The 26,761-nt window shown below is 39.1% G+C and overlaps 1 protein-coding gene across 1 annotated transcript; it reads left to right on the top strand.

Moving 5' to 3' along the window:
- The first annotated feature begins 4,501 nt into the window (after positions 1-4,501).
- On the top strand, positions 4,502-25,161 carry LOC146472941 (uncharacterized). The gene is made up of 18 exons (XM_085118751.1): positions 4,502-5,089; positions 5,739-6,097; positions 8,239-8,403; positions 9,162-9,269; positions 9,617-9,742; positions 10,046-10,142; positions 10,814-11,032; positions 11,228-11,607; positions 11,905-12,072; positions 12,437-12,547; positions 13,051-13,167; positions 13,749-13,839; positions 14,226-14,600; positions 14,882-14,992; positions 15,666-15,776; positions 16,199-16,309; positions 17,433-17,524; positions 23,202-25,161. The coding sequence occupies exons 1-18, from the start codon at positions 5,017-5,019 to the stop codon at positions 23,841-23,843; spliced, it is 3,456 nt and encodes a 1,151-aa protein (XP_084974877.1). The 5' UTR covers positions 4,502-5,016; the 3' UTR covers positions 23,844-25,161.
- The last annotated feature ends 1,600 nt before the right edge of the window (positions 25,162-26,761 follow it).

The following is a 26,761-nucleotide window of genomic DNA, read 5'->3' as shown; positions in this document are numbered from 1 at the left end:
GCATGACAAAAATGCTGCTACAGCGTGAACGTTGCGCCAGCCAGAAACTTTGCTGAAAATGTTCTTGGAGAAATTAGCCGATAGTAAATATCTCAGTCGGTCAAATTGTCATTCTCTTTTATGATTATAATAATCTTTATTAACATATTCCATTTACAAGTTAAAAGTTATTATTATTATTATTATTATTATTATTATTATTATTTCAACAAGAAAATTAACGATAATAAAATAACATGACGTTTCGACGACTTCATATCGTCATTGTCAAATGAGTAAAAATGGAAATAACGGAAACGCATATTTATAGGTATTGAAAGTGAGAAAATAAATTAGCATGAAAAGCATTCAGGTAAAGAGTTTCGCGCGAATGGAATCCGCTTGCGTGTTCAGTTTCGGTCTTTTGTTCTTGATCCACAGCATTTCGTAGCCCAAACATTCAAATTTGTCACGGCATTTCTTTATGACCTTAAAGTTCTTAATTAAGTTGTTAGGTGTTAAACCATGCGCGTCCCTGAGGTGTTTTCCGATCACAGAATGTTTATGCTCCTCAACGCGTTGATTATTATTATTATTATTTTTATTATTATTACTAAGAGTTCTTTTTAGAAAAGAAAGAAAGGAAGAAACGGAGAATCACAAGTTTCGTTCACTATACATAAATCCATGCATGTTCACACTAAAGCCACGCGCGCACACATTGATAATAAATTCCTTTATGTGAGGAGGGGATATAGTCCACCGTGTTTGAAAGAAATTCACTTTTACATTCTGCAGACTACTATAACTTTGTGCTTTATATTTCGCTTAACCTTGGCTCTCAATCCATGTAGTTTTATAAGTTTCTTATTTCTTCTATAGACCAGCATATAAACTTTTGCAATGATGAGAAAATTTAATCAATCAAGTGAAGGGGTTTTAAATGTAATTTCGACTAGGTTGTCTTTCATTGATAGGTGAACTTTTTCATTGGTATAAAGTATGGTATTTGGCCTTCATGGGGACGTACCGCCGGAAATTGTACGGTTTTTTCCCTCTGTTCTGAACAGAGTATATAATTTTATGCGAATCTCTCTTATACAGTGTCTGATCCGGTCGGATCCTGTCCTAAGCACGGTGAAGTTGCACGATTGACGTCGTAAGATGTTGTTTTTCAGTATAATGCAATCATACTGAAATCAAACGTGTTGTCCTACACAGGGAAGGTATTTTGGGATTTTTTTTGGTCCTATTAAAACAGGGTCACGGTTTGAACCCCCCAGAGGCACCTCTATACCCAAACATGGGTCAAGTCTTCCACTGGCCAACGAATTGTGCACAAGGGTGGGAGCTTTTCAACTGAATCAGGTCTATGACACTGGAGATGGTCCCGCGTTGTTTGAACTAATCAAGTCAGAAGTGTAATTAGATGACCTAGTTCCGTAACGTTGCTATGAAATCTGCTTACCACGGTGCATGATGGAAGAAAATTAGAATTATTTTTCCTTTTTTAGATTTTGCATTAATTAGAAAACTCAACGTAGAATTTTTTCAGATCAGTAAACTAGAACCTGTGCTATAGCCTTTTGTTAAACTGATATCTACCTGCTTTGTTGTTGTTGTATGTTTTGTTTTTGTAGAATTTTGCAGAGCTTAAATATCGTTTTGTCCAATAGAATTCTAGAAATGTTTCTTACGTTCTTTAATTTCGCTTATGATGTAATCCTGCGACTTGATCCATCTTAGTCATAAATAATGATGCGTTGTGAAGTGTTATTTGGCTACATATTAAAGTTTACGCTGGAACCAAGTGCCGTCTGTTCTATTCCTCTCGGAGATTTTATTTGCCGGTTGTAGCAGATCTCAGCTGCTCTCCGCAGCCGAGGAGGGCTTTCCCCCCAGATTTAGAAATGGAATAATAAGACATGGCATCTTAGCTAGCCCGGCCATGGACACTACCTCAACAGGTAGTGCTCAGGCACCGACTGGTCCTTGACACGGGCATTGGTCCAGCGCTTTTTCCCCATGCCTCCCTGGAATACAATAAATAAAATGGCAGGCGACAAATGGATGAATGAGGAAACAATTGCTCCGTGGGCACCAAGGTGTCTGAACAACATCCTTTTCATTGTCCTCACCGGCTCCTAGTCTGAACAGGGCCTTTCTGATTTAAGCCAAGGTGGTGGTCTGGACAATGTGTCTATAAAAATGTTGGTCAAATCGCCCCAAAGGCAAATTACCCTGAATATCCAGCCCCCTAACAATAACAGTGCTCGAAATTAGTGGTCGTTCGGCCATCCAAGACAACTAAAATGTTTATCGGGCAACCAATTTTTCAGTTAAATGTAAGGGTTAGTCGTCCAAGAAGAAACCTCTTCATACGGACAACCAAGATATATCGATCAAACATAGCTAAACATCAACAACCATATGCACAGTAGTGAGTACTTACTTTTCGATTATATCAGACAGAACAAATATTCGCTTGGTTGGAAGAATTTTAGACCTTTACCTACACATGTAGCTTAAGGCTTTTGTCTTCTTTTATCTCAGTTTCCTTCTTGAACGAAAGCAACTTCTTAAACTTAAGGGGCGGACCATTAAAAATCACGGGGGGGGGGGGGGGGGGATAAAAATCTTTTAGTGCGCGAATTTTGTTTTTTAAGTCCGATTTGTCTGCATGTATTAGTTTTTTCGACGTGGAAGCTCTGCACGATTTTTTTTTTCGACAGAACTTCTTTTGATATTAAAGGCATGCAAAGCTTCGCACAGTTGAATTACAGTACCGCTCAAGCCGGTGACAATCTCTTTGGAGTCTCGATTTTCGCGAAATTCGAGTATCGCGATTACGAGAAAGAAATAAGCTACTAAAGGTATCGCACCTCATTCGTCTTGACCATTACACGACTACAAGATGACAATTAGTGTTTTCTGTCGGAATCATGTTGTTTTTTTAGCGCGTTCGTGTTTAAAATGCCAGTGGGGTCCAGCATTACGGCTTCACAAATACTTTAATTTAACCATAACAAGGCAATACGCATGGCTAAGCAATATCGACGGTACTTTCATCGTCTGTACTGAATGTTTAGATAACTGAAAATATTTGTCGTTATGGATCTTTATACATACCCCTCCCCACCCCCCCCGCCTCCCCTTGATCCTTCTGCATCAAGTTGACATCTCCCCATTTCTTGATGTCATGGTCTCCTTCAAAGATGGCTTCATAGAAACTGAACTGTACACTAAACCTACATGCAAACACCAGTATTTTTTTTATTCTTTCCTGTCATCGTACTCACAAAACCCACATATTTTTGCTCTTCGCTTCCCCCTTCCCCGGCGTCCCGTCATTGCCTTCGCCGGCAACTGCTTTAACAATAACACTTAAGAAAAAGGGAATCGCGTGAACTTATGGATTACCTCGCTAATCTGGGTTGTGTCTTATAATTCTTAAAACACAACTACATCGAGCTTCTGACATTTCTTGCAACAGCGCACTTAAAAGCAAAACTTAAGAAAAAGACTGCGACTGTCCCTTTCGACATTATACAGAATCCCGGTCTGGTTAACATCTCTCACATGCCTTACAAACATTCCACTCTACATTACTCGTCTGACCGTTGTAAAATCTCTTTTCAGTAATCTCCACTTAGGTAAGGAGTAATCCCTTGGTGAAGGACGCGCGAGTGCACGCGGAAATCGCTTACTGCGAGAAGAGGCGACGCGCAGTAGGAAGGCATTTGTGTTAACCCGTACTAAACAGCAAATTTCAATTAAAAAAAGAAAGGCAATCAGGCTTGTCTGACCGTTCTCAACGCCATCAGAATAACTTGCGTTTTACTTGAGGGCAGAGCCGAACGACACTTTAGAGGATATAAATAAAACACTTGAAAACAAGAAAAAAAAAATGATCACACAACGCGCTCAGAAGGTTTTTTTTCAGTTTTGTAATAGACAAGAAATATTTCCCCTCGGTTCACATAATTGTTTTAAGTTATGATCAATTTAGGAGACTGCCGCTTATTGGAGCAGATGATTTCCTGGAACAATTGTCCGTGCACATTCTTGCACCAAATTGATCGTGCATGTTTGTTTATATAAGTTTAAAAGGTCATTAAGATAACAGCTGCATCACTACTACAGTCTAGTTCTGCTTAAAGAGCTATCTCAAATATTTTATATTTTAGAAACCTAAAAACTCAATGCAAGTAACAGATGATGATTTATTTTGTTCGGAACGAACTCTAGGTTTTCTGAAACAATAAGTTAAACTTAATGCCTTTGGCTATGGACTGCTATGGACTGCGTGGAAGTCCAACTTGGAAAAGCTAGACCAATGATTTGAAGCTCTTCTCATGTGTCTTGGAAAATCGCTCAAATTGGTTACGGTTTTTGTGTAATGGTTTCTTTACTTTGTAAATATTATTTCCTATATTTTTCTCGGGTTCTGAGAGCATTGCGTGTACGAAAATTAGTGTATTGTTTTTGTTTCAACACAGGTTTAACCCAAACCCTACGACTTCGCCCCTTTTAATGGCTGGCAAAAATCCACCATAGAATTGCAGATTCACTCTAGCGTAGAGGGCCACGTAATAAGCGTTAAATCATAACTGTCAATATCGTGTGTTACTGCTATTATTAGTTTCCACGACTTAACGTGAGTTACCCACTAAAGGTTATTCCATCCTTTGACCCACTTCCAGTCATAATTTTCATAAATTAACTACGTCACTTGGCCAAATGACGTTGTTGATCAAATTCTATGTTCTCAGGACTGGTGCGAATTTGATCACTTTCTGACCCTCTGAATTGTCAAATTTGTCGCTTCTTTTCCTAGTTACTTCCACCTTGATTAAAATTTAGATTCCCTCAAACTTCCACCCGGAAAGAAAGAATGAGAATATTAACCTTGGTCAGTTTAAGGGATGGGCCGCTAATAAGGAGAATTCAACGTGAATTTCGGCCAGTGGTATCAAGGATACCGGAGGAAGACAGGTGGAGACCTTGATAAAGCAGTCCGATTGTCCTCTTTCAAGAATGAGTTTGTCCACAGATTTTCAGCTGTTAGCTACGCTTTTGATTTTGTGCACACTTTCCTGTTTGGTTGAAGGTAAGGCCGGTGCAGTAATTTCTTAGTAACCGAACTTTGTTTCGTTTAAAATGTTCAGATACTTTGAGATAGCTCAAAATCGAAGGAAGATAGATAAATCACACACCTCATAACAATTTGAAAATAATTTAGCTGCAATGAGTTAAAATTTGTAAATACTGATAATAAAACCGCAGCTCGTCAGTTGCGTGTGGAGATATTTTACCAAAACACAGTAAATTTTGACTGATTTGGTTGAGGTTTCTTCCCTCTTTGGAAGGACAAGTGCGCAAACCTATCAACGGACACTGTCAGCAGATAGCGTACAATTTGTTTTTGGTGGAATTTCTTGCTAATATTTAATTTTAATTCGAATACACCTTAAACTAATGTATTTTATATGTCGTAACACTTTCCTCCCCTCCCATAGGCGCCCAAAATTAAAATTCAAGAAAAATTGACTACACTACAGCTGAATAGTTTGTATTCCAATGGCCTCTCACCCAGAAATTTCCACAAACCGGGAAAGTTAGCAGCGCAATATATACAGGGTTTCAACCTGGAATCAAAATTGTTCGCAGGATAAAGCAAAATCATAAGTTACTTGGAAACTTAAACGTTGCCTTTGAGTTGTTCCTTTTTGACTGTTTCTTATACAATTTTCCCTCAGGGCAAAATCTCTTCCAGCAAGGAAAGGTCAACTTCTCCGTGTCATATTCTGACTTGGTCCATTGCAAAACCGTGCAATACCCTCAGGTATTTTCCAGCTCGGGCAATATTCGTGTTCTTGCATCCATCAGCCATGAAAATGAGCCTCCCAGTGTTCATGATTCAGCAGTAGCGTGGACTGCCCAAGTGACGCAGAATAATTTCCGCGTCTGTGTGTTGGAATCAGGCCTTGGTACAAATGGATCTGTTGTTGTGAATTGGGTTGCGTTTCGCGGCACGCCTTCTGGAGCACTTGACGGCACCGCCTCCTTTAATGCATTCACCAGCGGAACACAGTGTGAAAGGGTTGACTTTGCACAGGCATGTAGCTGCTTTTTTATAAGTTTTATAAGCTCCTATTTTATAAGTTTAGACAATTGAAGTTACTTAGTATTCGTTAAACGCAAAGGAAGTAGCACATTGAATTTAGGAGGTTCTCCTTGAATTTGGTGTTACTTATAACCAAAACATCATTCCCTCTGCATGCGTTTGCCTGTGCCATCCAGTTTACGTGTTAGCGCGGTATATTTTGTCACTCAAAGATGAAAAGCGGGTTGCTTCACTTTGTAATTAAAGCGTCTAACCTACCTATCCCAAGCCAGACCCATAAAAACCAAGGGTCAGTTATTAAAAAAAAAGTTTAGCCGGTGTTTAACAACACCATGTTTTAAGCCATTTTCAATGTTGCCAACACTCATATCTAAGCTTGCTTCCCAGACTAGAAAACTATTTATCCACTTAAAATAAACCACTTATAAACAGATTTGGAGGGCCACTGATTGCCTTAAGCCGCGGCCAAAGTTAGACTCTGCTTAAATAACTGGCCCCAAGTGATTAGTAGTATTACTACTCCCCTCTGGAGAGAACTTCAATCCACCGCAGGGTATCTCCGAACGGAGAAGGCAGGTATTAATGACGGGAGGTTTGGCTTTGAGATTAATTTTTGCCGAGCAACTGCTGACTCTTTTGGGTTTGAAATTTTCTTTCGGAACCTTTCTGGTAAGTAGTGATTTTGGCAGTTTGACTCTTTAAAGGCTTTTATGTGGAGAACAATCGACTTTTTTGGATTACACACACCAGTTTAACCAAATAGATCAGTTATTATTATTATTATTATTATTATTATTATTATTATTATTATTATTATTATTATTATTAAATATTATTTCATCGAGTGATTTGTCCTCATTCATACCTCCTCGTCATTAATATACCCGAGTATGTGGAGAACAATCGTTTTGTTTTTGTTAATTACCTTCTGGCACACACCTTTGACCAAATAAATTATTGTTATTGTTAAATATTATTTCATCGAGTGATTTGTCCTCATTCGCACCTCCTCGTCATTAATAGACCCGAGTGCCCCCGCCCCCACCCCCCACTCCCTGGGGATAAACTCAAGAACTTTGTTAAATTTCGCTAACGGCTCTCATCTAAATTTAAACCTGGCTGGTCTGAGAGAAAGCATGAGTTTGTGGTGTAAATCATCAGCACAAGACGTCTTAAACACTGAGACAACGCGTCTTCACAAAATAATGCCCTCGTATTTTCTTAAAAGCTATAATTTTCCCTTGATGTAATATTTGATGACTCAGTTCTGCCCCTTCTCTTCAGACAAGCAATACTTGACCTGTTCTTTATTCTTGCCGGGAGTTATACATCATTTGCATACCGAAAAGTGAGGATTATCGTAATTGTTTTAGGTATTAGCTGGCTTGAAAAACAGTTTTTACTTAAGCTTATTATTGAGCTAAAAGTCGTTTTCATCTTAAATGATCTGTTCTTTTCATGAGGGTTTGCACGTCTCTTTATGAAGGTTAGCAGGGGGGAGGGGGAATTGGGGATGGACCGGAAATTAGGGGGGGGGGGGGAGGGGGTGAAAAAGACGAGAGGAGAAAAACAACTGAACGATTTTGAAAGAAGTCTTTGGAAAAGCTAATCAAGTGCTTCTTATTCGTTAGATAATTTCTACTTTATTATCGATGAAAAGGATGTAAATACAGTTTCATTTCCTGGAGCGCCATTTCTGTACATAGCAATGGCAGTTAGAATATGAGGGTCGGGAAGTAAAGGATGGGAATCGGGAAGAGTTGTGATTTCAATTCTTACTTAGCTTTTTGCAGCCCCTGAAAAAGGTTAGTATTATCTAACCGAAATATTGGGCAATAAAATTATTTCAGCTGTCCGATCAGCCTTGCATTTAATTTTACGTTTTATTCAACATTGCTGACCCTGATCTACACAAAGATCCGGCTACACTTTGCTACTGTTTGTACAAGTGGTTCCTGCACTATTCAAGAAATACCTTATGTGATTTCTTGTCCGACCTTAAAAGTATTAAACACTTTTCGTGACAAGATATCCTTTTTTATTGCCTAAGAAGGTCAAAGGTTTAAATAAAGCAGCCCATACTCTCTGTAACCCCTTACCAAATGTAAACAATTCTATTTCTTGCTTCACAGCGATTTCCTTCTGTCCCCAAAGTACTTGCCACCGTACGTCACGCTGGCAGCACCAGACCACAGGACGCCATGAATTTGTGGATAGAAGAATTACGAGAAGATCATTTCCGAATCTGTATCCGAGAAGTGAAAACATTTGACGGTAAACATCAGAATCTGCAAGTGGTAAGTTTTTTATTTATGCTAACGCGCACGTGACGCCTACCTCAAACCGCACGTGACCTCTTTATACACACTTGTATATTGCCAGATTTTCGCATATTTTAATTCGGTGTTTGAGCTAAATTTATCACATCCTTCAGGGGAAAACGGTAGAGATTTTGTTCAAATACCCTCGAGTTTACACCCATTTCTGATCAGTCACGAAACAGTCGTATGACAGATACAAAACATTGGACAGCCAAAACAACACTGAAGCCAAGGCTAAAACAGTGGAAGTTGAGGATCTGTGATGGACATCTGGATCGGCATAAAATCTTCAATGAATTTAAAGATTTACTGCAAACTGCGGCGAAGGAAAGATAAACGCAAGAAGAATACAATCCAAATTGCTTTTTTAACAAGTGGATCGATTCACAGAACTGAAAAGAATCTGAAAAGAATTGCTGTCGCTGGAGGTACTGATTAGTACTGTGGAGTTCAAAATATAGTGTCGATCCACTGCTGACGACGATTGAGGTATCATGAAGTTGACACGAAAGACTATTTCACCATTAGTCTGTTTGGTTAACATAAAAAAAAAAATTCTCCCTTGCTTTTCCTTAGTATTTTCATCTTTTATTTTTTTACCACGTAGGTTACTTCAGACTAAACTGCAAGGTCAAAAGGGAGGCATTAGATAGATTTTTTCCGTGTTTGTGATCTTTAGCAAGAGATTATCAGTACCTTGTAACTAAGCGAACATTTTTTATTTTCTCCTTCAGGACTGGTTAGCGTTTTCACAGGGAATTGCTCAGTTGACTTTCCAAGGAAAACTTCAGTTTGAAAATGGTGGGGCTCCCCTGGAACAGGACAACTTCGCCTTCTGCAAGGTAATGATCATTTGTTCTTGTTTTGTATTTGTTTTTACGAACTTTTGAAATGATATAAAAGCAAATCAGAGCAGAAAATGAATAAAAAAATAGTTTCTCCCTCAACCAACTACACAGCATAGAGATTCGATTTAGCTCTCGGGAACTGTTGTTATTTGGAGATATCAAAAGAGCGAGCTGATAACAGGATGGGGCGCTTATTTTCTGTTATGATCTCACACGTGGGAATGCCTGGACTGTAAACTGTAAAAATACCATGAACGTTCCAAAAAACTAAAGTATGACCTGTAAAAGTAAAGCAAATCTCAGTTTAATCAGCTTCGCTCTTGAATTTTTCTTTGTGATAGGTGTTTAATTTTACTGAGAAGTTTTATGCACCTCCTGTTGTCATGGTGACAGTCAATCACCTATACGATAGCAAGAACGTGTATTCTGTTAAGCCGGAAAACAACGTCCTTAACACCTGGATAGTGGTAAGTTATAATCATTCCTAACAAGAAGATTTTCGGTCTACTTAGTACAAAAAAAAAAAACCCTTTAGACAGTCACATGAATTTACAACCTTTAAATTACATGTCAAACCCGGCGGTGTTCTATCAAGCTATTCAGCTCGACACCTTCCATTAAGTTCATGAAAAACACAAGCTATTCTCCTCGAGACCTTCCAAGTTTCATGAAAAACAATTGTCTTCAACCTTGAAACCTTGTAGCAAGTTACTACTTAGTCCATTGATCGCCATTTTACTGATTTGAGTTCATTTCTGCTCTTATCACAGGAAACAACAATTTCTTATGTCCGCGTCTGCATAAAAGACTTGGCAGGAATGGAGAGCCAACATGATCCGGTCACAGTTGATTACGCAGTTATTGGAGGTAAATGGCAATATTGTATGACAGTTTTACTTTCTGATATTTTTTGAAGTCACCACGAGCTAAATGAGAACGCTTTCAATAAATGAAAAAAGCACATGTATGTATTACTTCATGTAAAAATGAAAATAACATATTGGAAATAACTTACTTTTAGAAATTCTGATTTTATTAATCCAGTCCTGTTACGAAACTTAACGAACGGACAAAAATGTCGTTTGTGACATAAGGTCAGCTAGAACTTTCGGAAAGCCAACAGCAGCTCAGCTGGTAGATTTAGGGGATTTGGATCTGTTCGCTAAAATTTTGAGCCTGAGAATCTGATAAAATTAAACGGCGTTTATAATAATAATGTTGTAAAACAGAAAACAGCATCCGAAGTTTTTTTTGTTTGTTTGTTTAAAATTCCTTTATTGGGTGAGACAGTTGAGATGGATAAAATTTGAAAGTTCTTTGTATGCTGAAAATGACCCGGCTTTAGGTGAGGGGCCACAATCGCTTGGCCTCTAAGAAAACAACCACTAATCTATTCTAAAGTCTCGTTACATAACAGCGATTTAATAATTCATTTTAATATTGTTTCTTTCGTTTACTTATTCCTTATAAACCCTCTAAAGTTAGAGTACTCAATTGAGAAAAACAAAACATAAAATTCTTTGCATTTCATGTTGCAGAATTTGATCCGTGCATTAATGTTTCCTGTAAGTACTTCGCCGTTTGTAAGGCATTTGGTCCCAAGGACGCACGCTGCATATGCGTGGATAATTGTCCGTCGTATGAAGAGCCTGTGTGTTCCTCTAATGGTACCACATATGACAACGTGTGTGTGTTCCAGCGAGAAATGTGCCATCTGAGAGCAAACTTCACTGTCTATCATCCGGGTGATTGTGCAGGTAACATCACTGATTTCACTTCTTTTCCACAGCTGTAGATAAATTTTAAACAAACGTAAAGTGGACACTGACAGTTACACGAGATTCAAACAACACCGCAGTAACACCACAACACACCATCTACAGTGTCCACGGCTGATAACAGTAGTACCATTATAGGCTTGAATTGACTTAGTGTTGTTAACTTTTTTCCAGGATTCCCTTCCCAAAAGGGCCGGCATCGCCTCCGCCACTATCCAGGTTGGGCCGAAGCGGTTTGTGAACAAGTCCCACTGGCTCCTTACGTCTTTTATCCTGACAAACCGGTTCACATACAGGTTTCTGTCAATCATGTGAACTTCTCAGATCCCTCATATGTCCACCAAGCAGTTGTTGCTTGGGTTGAAGAAATCATGGAAAACAATTTTACAGTTTGTGTTACACAGGCTGGGAGAAACGAGAAGAGAAGTGGAGAAACGTTTGCAACTGTTGACTGGCTTGCCTACCAGGGGGCCCCTAACGGGGGAGTGTCTGGCGAAATGGACATGCCGACTTGGTGGACTGGAACGAGCTGTCGTACTGTGTCACTTTCCTCGGTAGGAAGCAAATTATTATTGTTTTTTTTTTTAACTGAGTTTTAAATTTTTGATCTGCTCCGGTGGTTACAACACAAACCCTCGCACTAGCTTAGTCAGTGTACTGGAAGGTATATCGAACTAGACATAATGGGAAAAAGTGCGGTTAATTAAATAATATCTCCACCAAAAAATCAGAGAATTTCAAGATTCGAGTTCTGGTTAGGCAGAAGAAATTTTTATTTACCGCTTTTATCTACATATAAACACTCATATTGCCGTTGAAAATTAGGCCTTTTTTGTTGTCCTTGATTTCAGAGCAAGTTTAAGTCGACGCCCACAATTCTAGTGTCAGCGGAGCATGAAAGGCGTGGTGTGAAGCACGATGCATCTTCTGTGTGGTTAGAAGATATCACGAAAAATTCTTTCAAGATCTGTGTCAGAGAATTACAAAACTTTGATGGCGCTCACCAAAGTATTCATGTAGTAAGTGGTTTTAGTTGTTACTCTCCTTATGATTTCCTCAAGTTCAAACTTCGCGCCAAAACTCAACCGAAGCGCGTTGTTTGAAAAACTGCATCCGATTTATACCTCTTTGTCAGACGGCAAGAAAAAGACTGGATGAAAGGAAAACAATTGTTCTTGGAGTTTTTCTTGAAGCATGCTCTTAATGTTTTCGATCCGTCTATTTCATTTTATCACAAACGGAAATATGGTGCTTTCGATTATACGGTCTTTTCCTGGGTATTCTTATAGGAAGATCACCATAGCTATTTCTTCCCTCTTAAACATCAACCTCTTGGACGGTTGACAAGTGACAACGTGATAACAAACAATGGCTTCTTTGCAGGATTGGATAGCGTTTGAAGAGCTTCATCGACCTCTGTTTAGAGAGCATGGGGCTATATACTTCTCCAATTCGAACAAGCCATCCCGACATTTCAACTATGCCTTTTGTGAGGTAAGGTTAGTGAGGTAGGTAGGCCATTATTGCACTCACGTTTACAACCTCTGACGGTCTTTGGACGGTTACAACTCCTTTTATAGATGACCACCCGCACGTCTGATCGCGAACATATGCACTTATACATTCACGCTTGCAGTCTTGCCTACATTTGCCCATGCACCCTAACCCACTCACACAAACAAACTTACGTATGCTCACACTCGCTTTTTCGTTCATTTTTTAATGCTCTCTTACTCACTTTCTATCAGATGCACTCCTGAAACTTTTAATTTAATCAACCCTTCATCTCTCCTTTCCCTTTTTTGTCCCTCCCTTCTTATCTTTTTTCCCTGTTCTTTCATTTTTTCTTCCCTTCCTTTTGTTGTTTCATTCTCTAGTTCATAATTGCTTGGTTGATTTTTTTAATTGTTTATTTTATTCTTTGTTTGAAAATATTCTAAACTTACAAAAGGTTTGTTTTACCATCATGCACAAACAGTTGAATTTTTCTCCTTTAGGATGTCGTGTTTAAGAAGCATTATAATGACTCTCCAGAAGTCTTGGTGTCAGCAAACCATTCAACAAGTGGAGGAAACCTTAATCCTTTGTACAACTCCATTTCAGCTTGGGTTGAGGTAAGATATTACTTTTCTTTTTTGACAGCATGTATCTAGGAAATAAAAACTTTCTGAGGGTGATATCAAACGGCAGCATTTTAAGTCAGTCTTAGCTTCACTTGTTTTTTGTAGTTATCGTAGAAAGATGTGAAGATACAGTGTAGAGAAATCGTTAATAGCATGTTAGGCGAGGAGATCGTTGGTTTGAGGATTGATCTAGCTTACAAGAAAGGCCTTGCCATGAACTGGCTTCCTATATAGGGAAGTATAGTTATCCTTAAGTGATCAAGAAAACGCGAGATCAACTTTGTGCAACTTCAGGAACAGGTAGACTGTATAGCGGAGCCCTGTTAATGCGACCACTTTTGGGCCGTAAAGATGTGGTCGTAATAACGGGATGGCGGATTAACGAGGTTGTAAAACTAAGAAAATGACTGGACTTTTGATTCTTTCGGGGCACAAACAAGTGGTATTAATAAGGAGGTGGTCGTATTGACGAGGTGGTCGCAAGGCGCGGCTCCACTGTATTTACTTTATTTCCACTGTAGTATTTGCATGTTATTAATTTCTAAAGCATTGAATTCTTTGTATCTTTGCAGTACATAAACAAGACTGGCTTTAGAGCTTGCGTGAAGGAACTGTTTGTGCAACAACACGACCCTCTGTCAGTGTGTTATGCAGTTTTGCCAGGTAGGCTCTGAGTCATAGCTAATTATAAATAGCGCTGGAATTCTTGGTCTAACTACAAATCGATTCTCCAGAGAATGTTATTAGATGTATCAGATTTTGATCTGCTTCTGTATAAAAAATTTCCCCAAGTCTAATATTTCTTCTCATGCAAACGTTGTCTTTTGAAAACAGGAAATTTTATTTCAGCCGGGACAAATATTATTCTCCTACGGAAAAGCTACTGCTTAGGATCAAAGCCAAATTATGGGTTGGTTCACAACCTTAAAATAATGTTAGCTTTTTTTCCCTCTTTCGTCAAATAACGTTTTTGTAGCATTGGTCTGTCCTTTAACATTACGGTAACAACAACAGCTTCGTAGTTTAATTTATTACTTTATTTTTCAAAGATGTCTGTGAGCCCGGCTGGAGTTTCTACAATGGCTCCTGTTACTTCACCAGTGAAACATGCGAGACTTGGTCCAATGCAAGTATAATCTGCAGAGCCATGGGCGCTAATCTAGCTGCTATTGAAAGCCAGGAAGAAAACGTGTATATCCAGCACAGGCACAATGGCGACAAGGCGTGGATCGGTTTAAATGACATTGCCACAGAAGGATTATTCAGCTGGGTGGATGGATGTCCTGATAAATTTCGCTACTGGGCTCAAAGCCAGCCAAACGACTTTAGAGGGGAGGACTGTGTCCACACCCTGGGGGCAGGGCATGGGTACATGTGGAATGACGTGGATTGCTCTGCCTGTCATCAGTACACATGCAAGAAAGGTAGTCACAAATTAGTTTCTTTCCTACTAGATACATTATCTTCCACTATACGGAGAGCTATATATATTCTCGAAAGAGACTCTAAAAGAAACAGAGAGATACTATTATTGAATCAGGGGAGATGGGTAGGGAAGGGGGGGGGGGGAGGAGGAGAAGGAGGAGGAGGAGAAAGGAGACGGACTTTCTTATAGGCTGATTAGACTGGCTCTTTTGTTTTTTCTTTTATGTCATAGTAACAATTAATTTTTTTGAAAGCAACTTTCAAATATCTTTTTGCTCAGATTACGACGAATGCAGCAGCAATCCGTGTTTAAATGGAGGCACCTGTGTAAACGGCAAAAGGAAATTTACTTGCGTCTGCCCTCGGACACACAAAGGAAGGACATGTGAAGGTAAATATACAACTCAGTTTTCTGATTTCTCTTTAACCCTTTTACGCCTGTTTTTTTTTTTTTCTGAGTTTCTGTGTCAAGACTGCCCCACCATCACCACCGGATCACTAATAACTTCCAGAGTATTGAAAGTATGACATCAAACCCTGGAGGATACCAAGTGCTTCCATATTTATTTCTTTTGAGGTCCGCAAAATGGGATGCTGACCGCATATGACGTGGATATAACGTCGTTTTACCGCACATCCGCAATCTTGGTTCTCGGTTCAGAAAATCAAAGTAATGGAAACCGATAAACAAACGTTAAAGTTGGTCAAAAATGTAAATGTTGCGAGGATAAACTTAAAGTTTTTATTAAAAGGTAACAAATCCAAAGTTTGAATCGTGGAAATATCAAGTCATTATAAACAAATTTTTGCCATTTGAGGAAAGGTTTGGTGTTGGTTTCCTCAATATTAAGGACCGGTTTTGAACGTTCAAACCAAGCGCAGGTACTTTGTGCATCGCAGACATTTAATTGTGCCGTCAAAAGGAAATCCAAGAATAAAATTCTTTATTATCTAACCTTATGGAAGCGGATAAAGTTTGGCCGTGTTATATATTTCTGTTATGGGGATGAAAACCATTAATTCTAATTATAAGTTGAAGTTTTAACGTATTTTTTGCCTTTCAGAGTTTGACGAATGCTCCAGCAATCCCTGTATGAATGGAGGTACTTGTACTGATGGAAACAATAACTACACATGCGCATGCCCATCACCATTCTATGGAAAACAGTGCAAAGGTAAGAAACCAATTTCGCAGTTGTTGATACATAGTTTAAGTTGGTTCATGATCGTACAGAGTTACCAAAACTTTTTATCGTGTAGTTTATGGTGATAGTTTTTGGCAAATAAATATTATGTGTTAAGACTTTTTTTCCCAAAAAAGTCGCGCTAAAACGTTTAGGAAAGGCAAGTTTTCGTGGCAGGAATTCAGTATCCTCTTCTGATGAAGGCTAAAGAATAAAATCAATGTAGGTTTTACGTCGAGCTCAACTAAAAGATCTCCGGAACTGTTTACCCACGTAGATCTATGACCCGCAATGGATGTCATTTTAACCTGCCTTTGTTTGCCCCATTAAAACTCAAAACAGAGTTTTAGGTGATCATTTTGTACAAGTGCAAGTAACATTTATTGAGGTTGATTTCATCATGATCTTAACAGAAACAAATGAGTGTCAGTCCAACCCTTGTCAAAACGGTGGAACATGCGTAGATGGTGTGTACAAATTTACTTGTCGGTGTAGAAGTGGTTACGGAGGAACATTTTGCCAAGGTTAGACCAAATACAATTAGTTATTATCCCTGAAGTTCATTCCTTTGTCATTAGTGTATACTCAAAACTCATCCAAGTATTAAATTAGGCTTTGACCAATCTTTGCTTAGGTCTAGGTTCCAGACGCCACTCGCGTATCTTCTCAGTCAGTTTGAAATTACCCAATTAAAGTGCACCCAGCCCCCAATTCGCTTAAACAATGCTACTTAAAATTAACAGCTCCTGGAAAAAATGGATTTGGGTGAGTCTGAGATTTTCTATGGCTCGACGAAATTTCGAAACTACCGCCCAATATGGCGCCATTTTAAGTTTTTGTTGAATGAGTCCGGCCACTATTTTGACGTCTACGCAGGAACGGAGGATCTTTCGCATTCAGTAATTTCTCTGAAGGAAGAGCACACGTAAAATGAGTTAAAATGAGGTTGGAAGGCCTGCATAATTTATACTTACTACGCAATGAAACATAATCAAACTTGGTAAACTTACCAATTTTTATGTGGTCTTTCTGGCGATGGGGTTTATTTCCGTTCATGTGACGTAATTTGAACAATGTATAAACTAGGGCTCAGTCCCTTTATGAACTTCGGAGCGAGCAATTATACGTTTGCAGCGGGTTCACATGGTAATTTGTAGGTTTTTGCTGCACTGAACCATCGCTTGTTTTCAGTGCATTTTGATCTGAAATGTCATTTCTGTCTTTCGTGGTCTGTGGCACTCTCCTGTTTATCTGACTCTTATTGATTCTCTTTCGCGACTGTGGTTCTTGTGCTATTTGAGTTATTTCAAGTAGGTTTAGCTGGGCTCGTTTCAGTCCATGATAATACGACTTCACTTCTGTTGAGATTCATATAACGATACGATCTGAAACATTCTTTGGGCCGTATAATAAGCTTTACTGTTATAAGATGTAATTGGCAGTTGTGCTGTAGGCAGGTTTGCTACTCCTTTAACCTTGGTCAAGACCTTCTTGAAGGTTAATGTTAAGAAGCTAAAAGGACACCATTTTGTCATTCTTATTGGTTACCCTTTCCAGACACTCTAGTAACGTGTTACTACCCTCCATTGGTGTGTTTAGAGCCTAGGGTTCTTAAAAATTTTACCATCTACATTTTTTATTTCATAGCTCCTGCAGCAGCATCATGCAGGAGCCACTATTTAGCTTGGCGGCGCTCAAATGGATTGTATTACATAAACACCGGAGGATCTTCTTTCCAAGTGAGTATTTGCCTTGATCTTGTAACTGTACGCATCTTCATGAAACGATCATCACTCAATGCAGGCAGTAGATTGATCAAAGGAATCAATCTACTTTTTTAATGGTTATCATAAATCGTGATAACCGCCGCCCAAAACGATCATCTTTAGGGACGGCGTCTCCTATTGTTACTACTGTTTCTTACTTATCTCTGAAAAATGTGTCGTTACCCCCAATTTTCTGTGTGGATTCCAATACGGCCGGCCCTTGCTAAGATCTGCTTTTCCCACACAGTCTTGAATCCCGCAAAAATATCATTTTATAAGGAGGCACCATCTTTTACATCTGCAAACAATTTTCAGGCTTCGTTACCTAGGATACCATGGAGCGAAAACGCTTTTCTGTAGCGATTCTTTTTCTGGGCCTTAAAAAAAACAACAACAACTCTACATACTACGCACGGGATGCTTATAACTGTCAGCTACAAGACGCTTACACTTGTTAAATTTACGTGCTGGGCCCATTTGTTTGCAAGCGCAAGCAAAAACAAGTAACGAATTAGACTGCACGCCAAGGCTTGTCAGATATAAGTGTAAACGGTTTGTTGAGTTGGTTCCTGGATTCTAATTAAGGGTTTTAAATGGAAAATAAGAATGAAATCAGATGTTGCTTACCTTTTACGTACTACGAGCCAGTCATGGTCAAAGCATGATTGCCAGCAAATAAATCCAAACTGACTAGTTTACCTTATTTAATTATATTGTGAGTACAGTCGTCTCTCGATAACTCGACCCTCCGGCTAACGCGGAAACCAATTTTCCTTTCCTTTCAGGTCATTTTCTATATAATTTTACCCTCGATAACTCGAACTACCGATCACTCGAACTTTTTTATATTTCCCTTGAAGGTTCGAGTCGGGAGTCGACAGCATATCATATTAGATATTTGAACTGAGTTGTTTCTTTATTTTATAAGATCTACAGGCCCGCAAAGGATCCCCGGACCGGAAATGATCCGTAAATAATCCCCGATCGCCTAACCGTAAATACAGAATGGAATGGACTCAGATTCGGACAGTGGTTTAAACTTTATACACTTCAATTTTTTTTCTTAAAAACACAACAGTCGTTATATTCAAACTATCAAATTTCACAACTTTAAAAATTATAATGTAGCTCATTGCAACAGAACAATTTACCTATAAACTGGAACATACATGAAAGTTTTTATTTATACCATTACAACGCCTAAAATGTGGACGAATTGTACGAAACTCCTTATTTTTCAAATAGCGCTACTAATACGAAATGAATTTTAAGAGTACAACTCAACAAAGAAACAAACAGCCACAAAAGAACCTGCGCCTGAAATTAAATCTACTACGGTGCTACCATACATCAAGGGGTTATCAGCCGCTCTTCGTCGTTGCCTTCAACAGCAGGGCATACAGACAGTTTTCAGATCTGACACAACACTTAAATCACACCTAGTGCGAACCTAAGGACACCGTCGATCCAACAAAACAAGACGGGGTAGTCTACAAGATTCCCTGCGAGTGTGGCAAGGTCTATAAGGTCTATATTGAAGAAACGGGCAGATCTATGCATGAACGGATTAAAGAACACGATGGAGACATACCCAATCCTCCGCCGATTTTAGAACACAGCAATGCGACGGGGCACTACCGGTCTGGGATGAGGTTAAGTGTACCGAGACCCACATTGGTACACCCATGGGTTAAATAGGCTATTCACATAAGACTTCACCCTGACAACATCAACAGGGATAATGGCATTGAAATTCCGGAGGTGTGTATGCCCACGATCCAACAACACAACAGCCTGATCGGTACCAAGGCGGACTGCCGAGGGAACAACTTCTAGTCTGAACGACAAGGATTGAAATCCTAAATCAACAACAGCCTCAGAGAAGATCAAAACGCACCAGTCAACACCAACTAAGATCTTCTACACTGTACTAACAAGTTCCCCACGAAATTAAACGAAAGTCCATTGAAACTGCTTTTATTTTTTCGATACAGCTTTGAAACCCAAGATCAAATAACAGCAAGAGGATACGAGAATTTTAATTTTAATGAATGCATTCTGTACTGAATGCAAGCGCAAGAAAATTAAAAAGCGGGTCAGTTAAGACTTTACTTTGTTTTGTTTTGGTTTGTTTTGTTTTATTCTACTAGTTAATTGTACTTTGTACGCCAGTTAGCTGCACGTGGCAGTGACCAACTCGAAAGCCTAAGCTCCTTTGGTCACTGCGCACATTTTACTTTTCATATTTGTGTAATTTAATGTTGTCTTTATGTTACCTTTGTGATGTATTGTAATTTCGTTTTGTAGAAAACTCTTGAAATAGTGCATAATAAAAAAATCTGAAAAATCTGAATCTGACTTTCGCAAGTTTTTTTTTTTTCTAAAAAGGAGGGAGAATCGGATAAAGCGCTTGAGATGGCGGTCAAATCTCGCCCACTACCGTCGCCTTTACTCTTAATAGGATCTTAGTCATAAGCATAACCAAATTTTAGTCTCGGTCGTCGAGAAATATGTTGATTTCGTCTTTCGATTACATTTTGCTGCTAATTGGACTCCAAGTCTTTCTTTATACAATTTTCACAAAACGCACTGTCATCGGCATAGACCTACGGAGAACCATACATGTATATTCCAGTTTATAAGTAAATTGTTCTTTTGCACTGAACTGCTACATTATAATTTTTAAAGTTGTGAAATTTGATAGTTTAAATATAACGACTGTTGTGTTATGTCCAAATTTGAGTCCATTCCATTCTAAATTTATGGTGAGGCGATCGGGGATCATGTGAAGTTCAATTTGGAGATCACTTCCGGTCCGAGGATCCTGATAACCGCTATTTGTAACTCGTGACGTGTTTCATCCAAATAGAGCGCGCGGAAATTCGGCATCACCTGTCTCACTCCCCCATTTCTCGCTCGCTTTAAACCTTTCGTTCACACCATCGCAAAAAATTGCAACCGTTTTCCTGTCTAATGAACTCTGGTTTGCCAACTGTTTTGACAGAAGTGGTCTTTTGTTTCAGCAACCATGGCTTAAATTTAGCATGCCATTTTCAAGTCCCTTTTTAACTCGTGAATGCGCACATGCGCAATGAACGAGTTATCATGATGTGAGCTGAATTTCACTCGCTCGATCAGATGGGGCTAGAGGAAGAAGAAGAAGAACCTTTATTGATTTAAAGCGAACGTGTTATCGTGAGACAGCTAGGGGGTCCGGGGGCATGCTCCCCCGGGAAAATTTTAAACTTAACGGTCTTCTGAAATGGCTAGAAATGCATAAAAAAGACTGCCAACACTGATTTATCAGCTAAAGTATGCTTTCTTTTCTTTTGAATAAAGAAGTCAATGCTTCGGCTGGCCCTTACATTTGACCAACACAACAGGGTGATGAGGCAGAAATTTTCGACTTGTTTTCTAATCTTGTGAAAGCCAGCAGCTTGTGAAGACCCAGTGTTTCCGTAAATCATACGTGCTTCTTTGTTCGTTATGACAGCGGGATTGAATGATCCAGGATGACCGTAGCTGTACTTAATTATCCGTTACAAATATTTACGCGTAAAGACGATAAGTGGCTTTCATAACAAGTGAATGCCTCTGTGCAAAAACTCCCTCGCACTTATTTAGTGATGAAACTTTATCTTCGTGAAACATCGATCCTAGCCTGCGTGGCCGGCGTAATCGGGGAAGGGGAAGGGGAGCGAGGGAGGCGAGAAAAAATGAGGGGGGTTGGGGAGAGTTCCCCTTTTCCCTCTCCCCAACCCGCCTCATTTTTTCTCGCCTCCCTCGCTCCCCTTCCCCTTCCCCGATTACGCCGGCCACGCAGGCTACATCAATCCAAGAACGAAAGAAAATGGAAACAACGGCCGAAATTCCATTATTTCACGGTTGAAATCTAGTATTCCGTTCAGCAGAGAAAACTAACGACAAACTGTCTGAAATTGTCGGGTTTGTCGGAGAAAACCTTACTGTTTAATATACTTAATATAATACGAATATGTAAGATAAGTTGTTTCTGTAGGTGATGGATATGGTTAAGAAAAATAAAATAAAATAAAATAAAATATTTTTAACCATCCAAAAAGTAAGGGGAGGGGCTGGGGGGGGGCTTTACCCCTCCCCTCCGCGGTCCCTGATTTTCATTAATGACTTCTTCCAAACACAGTAATATTCATTTTGAGTACAGAAATAGTGATGTGCAAGAGTGAAATTTCGTGACCAAACATTAATGAAAGCCTTTTTGTTTTTGACCGCTCACAAAAGTAAATCCACGTGAAGCAGAAAGAAAATGTTGTAAACATTTTAATTACGAATCGCACTTCGGGGTTATTTGCACAAGTGGATTTATTTTCCAGGAGTCGGGTGGCTGCTTTCTATTTACGAAGACGCCATTGGAAATGATAGAAACATTGCAAACTGTGTGCAAGTTGTAATTAATGCGCGGAGTTTTTTGCCTGCGACCGCAGGGCTGTTTGTACATACAATCCTCTCGAGGTCTCGAACTCTCACGGTCGAAGTGCCACGTTCGATAGATGGTTTACCTGATAAGTTTGGCACACAAGTTAATATTCTCGCTGACGACTAAGATATTAAGTTTCACAACCAGGGTTTTTTGTAAGCTTTCACCGCCGGACTGATTCACTGATAACGGTATTTTACGACGTGAGCCCGTAGTCCACGGTGTGAAATGTACTCCACCTTTAAAAGCCTCACTATGAATTGACGAGAAGGATCACATATGCATGTACATAGGCTGGCCTAACTGCGGAGCTTGTAAATACTGTGTTTATTGCGACTAAATTAGCGGGAGATACTGATGTTTATGGTTACCGTGTACGAGAATTTGAAAGGATTTAGGTAGTGATGTGGCTCTATAAAGTGCTGCGCTGGGTTTGTACTGGAAACTGGTAAATTTACTTTGAAGTTCACTTAGCGTTGCTATACAAAGCCATTCCTGAATAAAAAGTCTCAAGTAGACAACGCGACTTTTCGACATTTTCCACAAAAGCTCTTAATGACTGCAGCATCGTATCATTTCAATAAACACAATAAAGTAAATCTGCATAATCTGCATACTTCAAATATCCTGAGAAACGTATCGCCGCAATTCATCGGAATTTATCTTCACTTAATTTCAAACTCTTTGCCTTCTCAAAAATCTAGATTTCTCCGCTATATAAGTGTTCTTTAGTGTATTTTAAGGCTGCGAAATCGAGGCAAATTTGGTGATACCGTACACATATTTATAACCGAGAAATCTCAAAAGCTTCTGGCACAGAGACCCAGGCTAATAGAGGCTATTCACGTACGCAGCCTGAGATAGTCTGCTGCGAAACTGCTTTTAATACGGTTACCACTATTCACTTCTGCATTCACGAGTTGTCTCACAGGAGCCTTTGATTTTATCTATCCAAATCTTTATCTAATGCATTCTATAATATCTGATCGGCTTCAGAAAATTTGACGTCTTTAAGTTAAGTGATTTTATTATTCTTATCCATACATTTAAAATCCCAAGAAAACGTTGCTATATGTTCCTTAAGTCACCAGCATTCGGCATTTTCCAGCTTTTACGTGATTCCTTTATCTAAATGTAATTCGAAAAATTGATTCCACGCAAGTTACTCAATGATTTATCTTTTTGCATTGTAAGGTGTACTGCGACATGTCTAATGGCGGCTGGATTTTAATATCCCGCTTTTCGAATGCTGACAGTGCAAACTGGATGCAGTACAACGCCAGCTGGTGGTATGACCGAACAACATCTTACGGCAGCGTTACCAGTCCTTCAAACAACTATGACATGATATCACCCGCATTCTGGCTCGTCCGAGGCTATTACATCAAAATAACCCGCAGTGATGACAGCTCTAACACAGCCTTGCTGTACACTACCAGCTGCACCGGTGGAAGAACCTTCAGAAGCTTTATTACCAGCTTCGGGAACTTTAGAAATGGCAGAGTCTGGAACAGCAACAACTGCCGTAGATCCTGTTATGCATACTTTGGGGGACGTTATTCATCTACAGTGGGTTTCAGCCAAGCGTACTGCAGCAGCAATCTCAGATACCGTTATTACCTGTCATTCTGGTGTGACTGGAGGTATGGTGACGGAGCGGTGATGATGATTGGCGGAGGAGGTGATTATTGCAGCAGGGCGGATCATGGGATTGGCGTAACAGAGGCAGATAGTGCACGGTTCGGTTCCGGAAACATAGAATGCGGCGGCGATGATGACTTTGGCGATAATTGTAACTCTCCAACTGGTTATTCTCTCAATCTGTGGATAAAGTAGCTGTTATGTATACCAATTGAACATTCTACCAAGTTTAATTAGGATGAATACGATGTTAATGCTTGAGATTTTTTTTTCTGCGGATTCTAGTTTTTGAGAACTTTGCTATTGCTTTTAAAAATGCCAAAAACAAGCCCCGCAAAGCGCTCCTCATTGCAAGTGTTTCTGAAAATAGTTATTTCAGTTGCTTTAACAGAATATATCTTTTTTATAGTTCTGGGGTTTTCAATCTTAGTCATCGCAAGGTACAAAAAATCAATCTTCCAAACTTTTGGGCCATACGGTATGTTAACATATACGCAAATTTTCTGATAGCTTATTTTGAAGACCACAATGGAGTGAAATATCGTTAAATAAAAATAAGCTCTCAAAACTAAGCCGTCGAGTTACCCAAATTTAATTTGGATGAGAAATGAGAGCTAACCTCCTCAATAGAAGAAATAAACAAATTTGTAGTCGAATTTGTTAAGCATTGATTTTAGTATTTAGGGCTACTGAAGTACTGGTTTTAGTATCTTAAAAGTAAGAACCAGTCTTTCATCTCACAAACGTTTTCAACAACTCAGTTAACGTTGATAAACTTGCAGAGAACGCTAGAGCACACGAGGAATATACTAATTTTTATTGTCCCCGCAGGGTTTTGGCCCAGAGGTCAAAACCCGAGGAGGCATCCTTGGAGTCCCCTTGTAATAGTAATTAGGGTTAAATGTAGTATATTTACAGTTAAAATGTACAGTTCGTATACCAGACACCAACTTCGATGTTGCCTAAACAGGGCGCGCACGGAATAAATGGGTAACGATGACGTAGCACTGTCGGGGAGGTATCAGACTGCATTTTAAATCAAAGAATGCCCATATAATTACAGCATGAATGACCAGTCTTGTCGGATGTAAAGGTAAGAAAAAAGAACAACGTATCATAATTTTCCAAAAACGAATTCTTCGCGCATAAGATCGCAGATGGGTGATTTACAACATATCAGTCCCAAATAATGGGGGCAGGTAGCCTAAACTATTTCTAGTTGTAGAACTGATAATTAAATTTTTAATCTTTAGTTTTGAATTTATGATCAAGAAAAAACTAGAATAAAAAACACTGATATTCTACAAAATAGATAAAGCCAAATCGAAATACAAAACATATCGTGTGTAGATTAAATTGTAAGTCTTGCTACCTCAGTCTGAATGGAGAATGAGGGAGCAAATCATAGAAATTGTGATGATGTCCGGTAGGTAGGAAATGTCGTACATTATTTAGCACAAAATAAACGTAAACTTAACTTGTAAAAAAGAAATAAAATTAAAATCAAACTCGACTTGCCAAATGTCCTTTTCCTAGCACAATGTTTCTCACAGAGACAGATTAACTGTGAGAGGGTAGATGCGGGAAAGGAATGTTAACCCTCGAAACAACGGGAGGCGAAGAGACTGAACGGTGATCAACCGATTTAGCTTTGTTCAGACCGGGAAGTTAAAACACCTTTTAAATGCATTTTAAAGCACTTTTGCCCGTCGAAGTTTTGGTTTTGCTTTTCAGTTTTAATTTTACAAAGTTGAAGCTGGAAATTTACTGGAAATAATTTTGGCGGCTAATTTAACAAAAACAAATTACACACTTACAACAGCACATGCTTGTCTCTTTATTTAGTAACCTTAATTTTCACCAAAATCAAATGGCGAAAAATATTGACGGATTTTATCCGTCAACCGGTTTAAATTTCCGTTTGTAGGGAATTTCTCATTGAAAGTTCCGTCAACCTTCCACTATAGCAGATTTCCGAGTCAAAATTAAACAGAGCCGCGCAACAGAGCATGCCACAAGTAACTTGACACCACATTACGGCACATATTGCTCGTCACGTCCGCATAGATTTATTGAAATACTATAACAGGTAACTTACAGTGCAACGAACCCAACCGGGGCCACCGGAAAAAACCGACACTTTGAAATTTAAATAATTGTTCTCGTTTTTGATTGGTTTACAAACTACCAAAGCAAGACTTCTTTATTGTAAACGTGACCTGTGATTGGCTGATCAATGTTGGGTTGCCCCCTGTTGAGTTCGTTGCACTGTAAGAACATCTTAAGACATATTCAGACTCAAATTGCCAAAACTGAAAAAAAAAATAAAATGAAAAATAAGAACGTTCAGTTTCAGCCCCAAAATTAGGTTCATGTCTGCAAAATTTTATAGTTGCCCTCAAAGCGTTCCTTTTCTTTCATCTGTTCATTCTTTGATATAGAGCTTATGCACCAAGGGGTCAGTTGTTGGTTGGACAAAGGTGAAAATTATGTTTGAAGTTCAGAACCGCTCACCCCCCAGGAAAGCATTTTGTGTGTGTGTGTGTGAAATACGAATAATGTATTGCATTGTACAGTCGGTGACACAGGCATAGTAGGAGTAGGAGTAGGAGTAGGAGTAGTAATTCAAAGGTATTTTTGAGCGTTTTATGGTTATGCGGGAAAAGAAGACTTTAGCAAAGGTTATTAAAATCCATAAAGAAAATTGGGGGTAACCACGCATTTTTCAGAGAAAATTAAGCTTCAATTTGGAAAAAAATTGCCATACGTTGTTATATATTTTGACGCTTTTTAGATTTTGGCTTTTGGATTTCAGAATCTCTTGCTAGGATCTGCATTTTCTGCATATTTATAAACCGCGCAAAAATACTTTCGTATTTGTGGGCACCGAACAGTTTAAGGACGCGGTGCTTCCAAATAATCTGCGCGTCTCATCTGTGCCTTTGCGCGCGGGTGTTTATGACTGTGCCGCTGTGCGGGTAAACGTTTAAACTGGGGAGATCTTAGCTTACCAAGCGTTAACTGAAATCGAAAGAGAAAATCGGGGGTAAACACCTTTTGTTTCTGTTTTAGTTTTTGTTTTTTTTATAGAGATTATTAAGCTACAATTTGGC

The sequence above is a fragment of the Pavona decussata genome, unplaced genomic scaffold, assembly GCF_977016875.1.
Source record: "Pavona decussata unplaced genomic scaffold, jaPavDecu1.1 SCAFFOLD_95, whole genome shotgun sequence".
NCBI lineage: Eukaryota > Metazoa > Cnidaria > Anthozoa > Scleractinia > Agariciidae > Pavona > Pavona decussata.
This window is presented reverse-complemented; position numbering and strand designations above follow the sequence as displayed.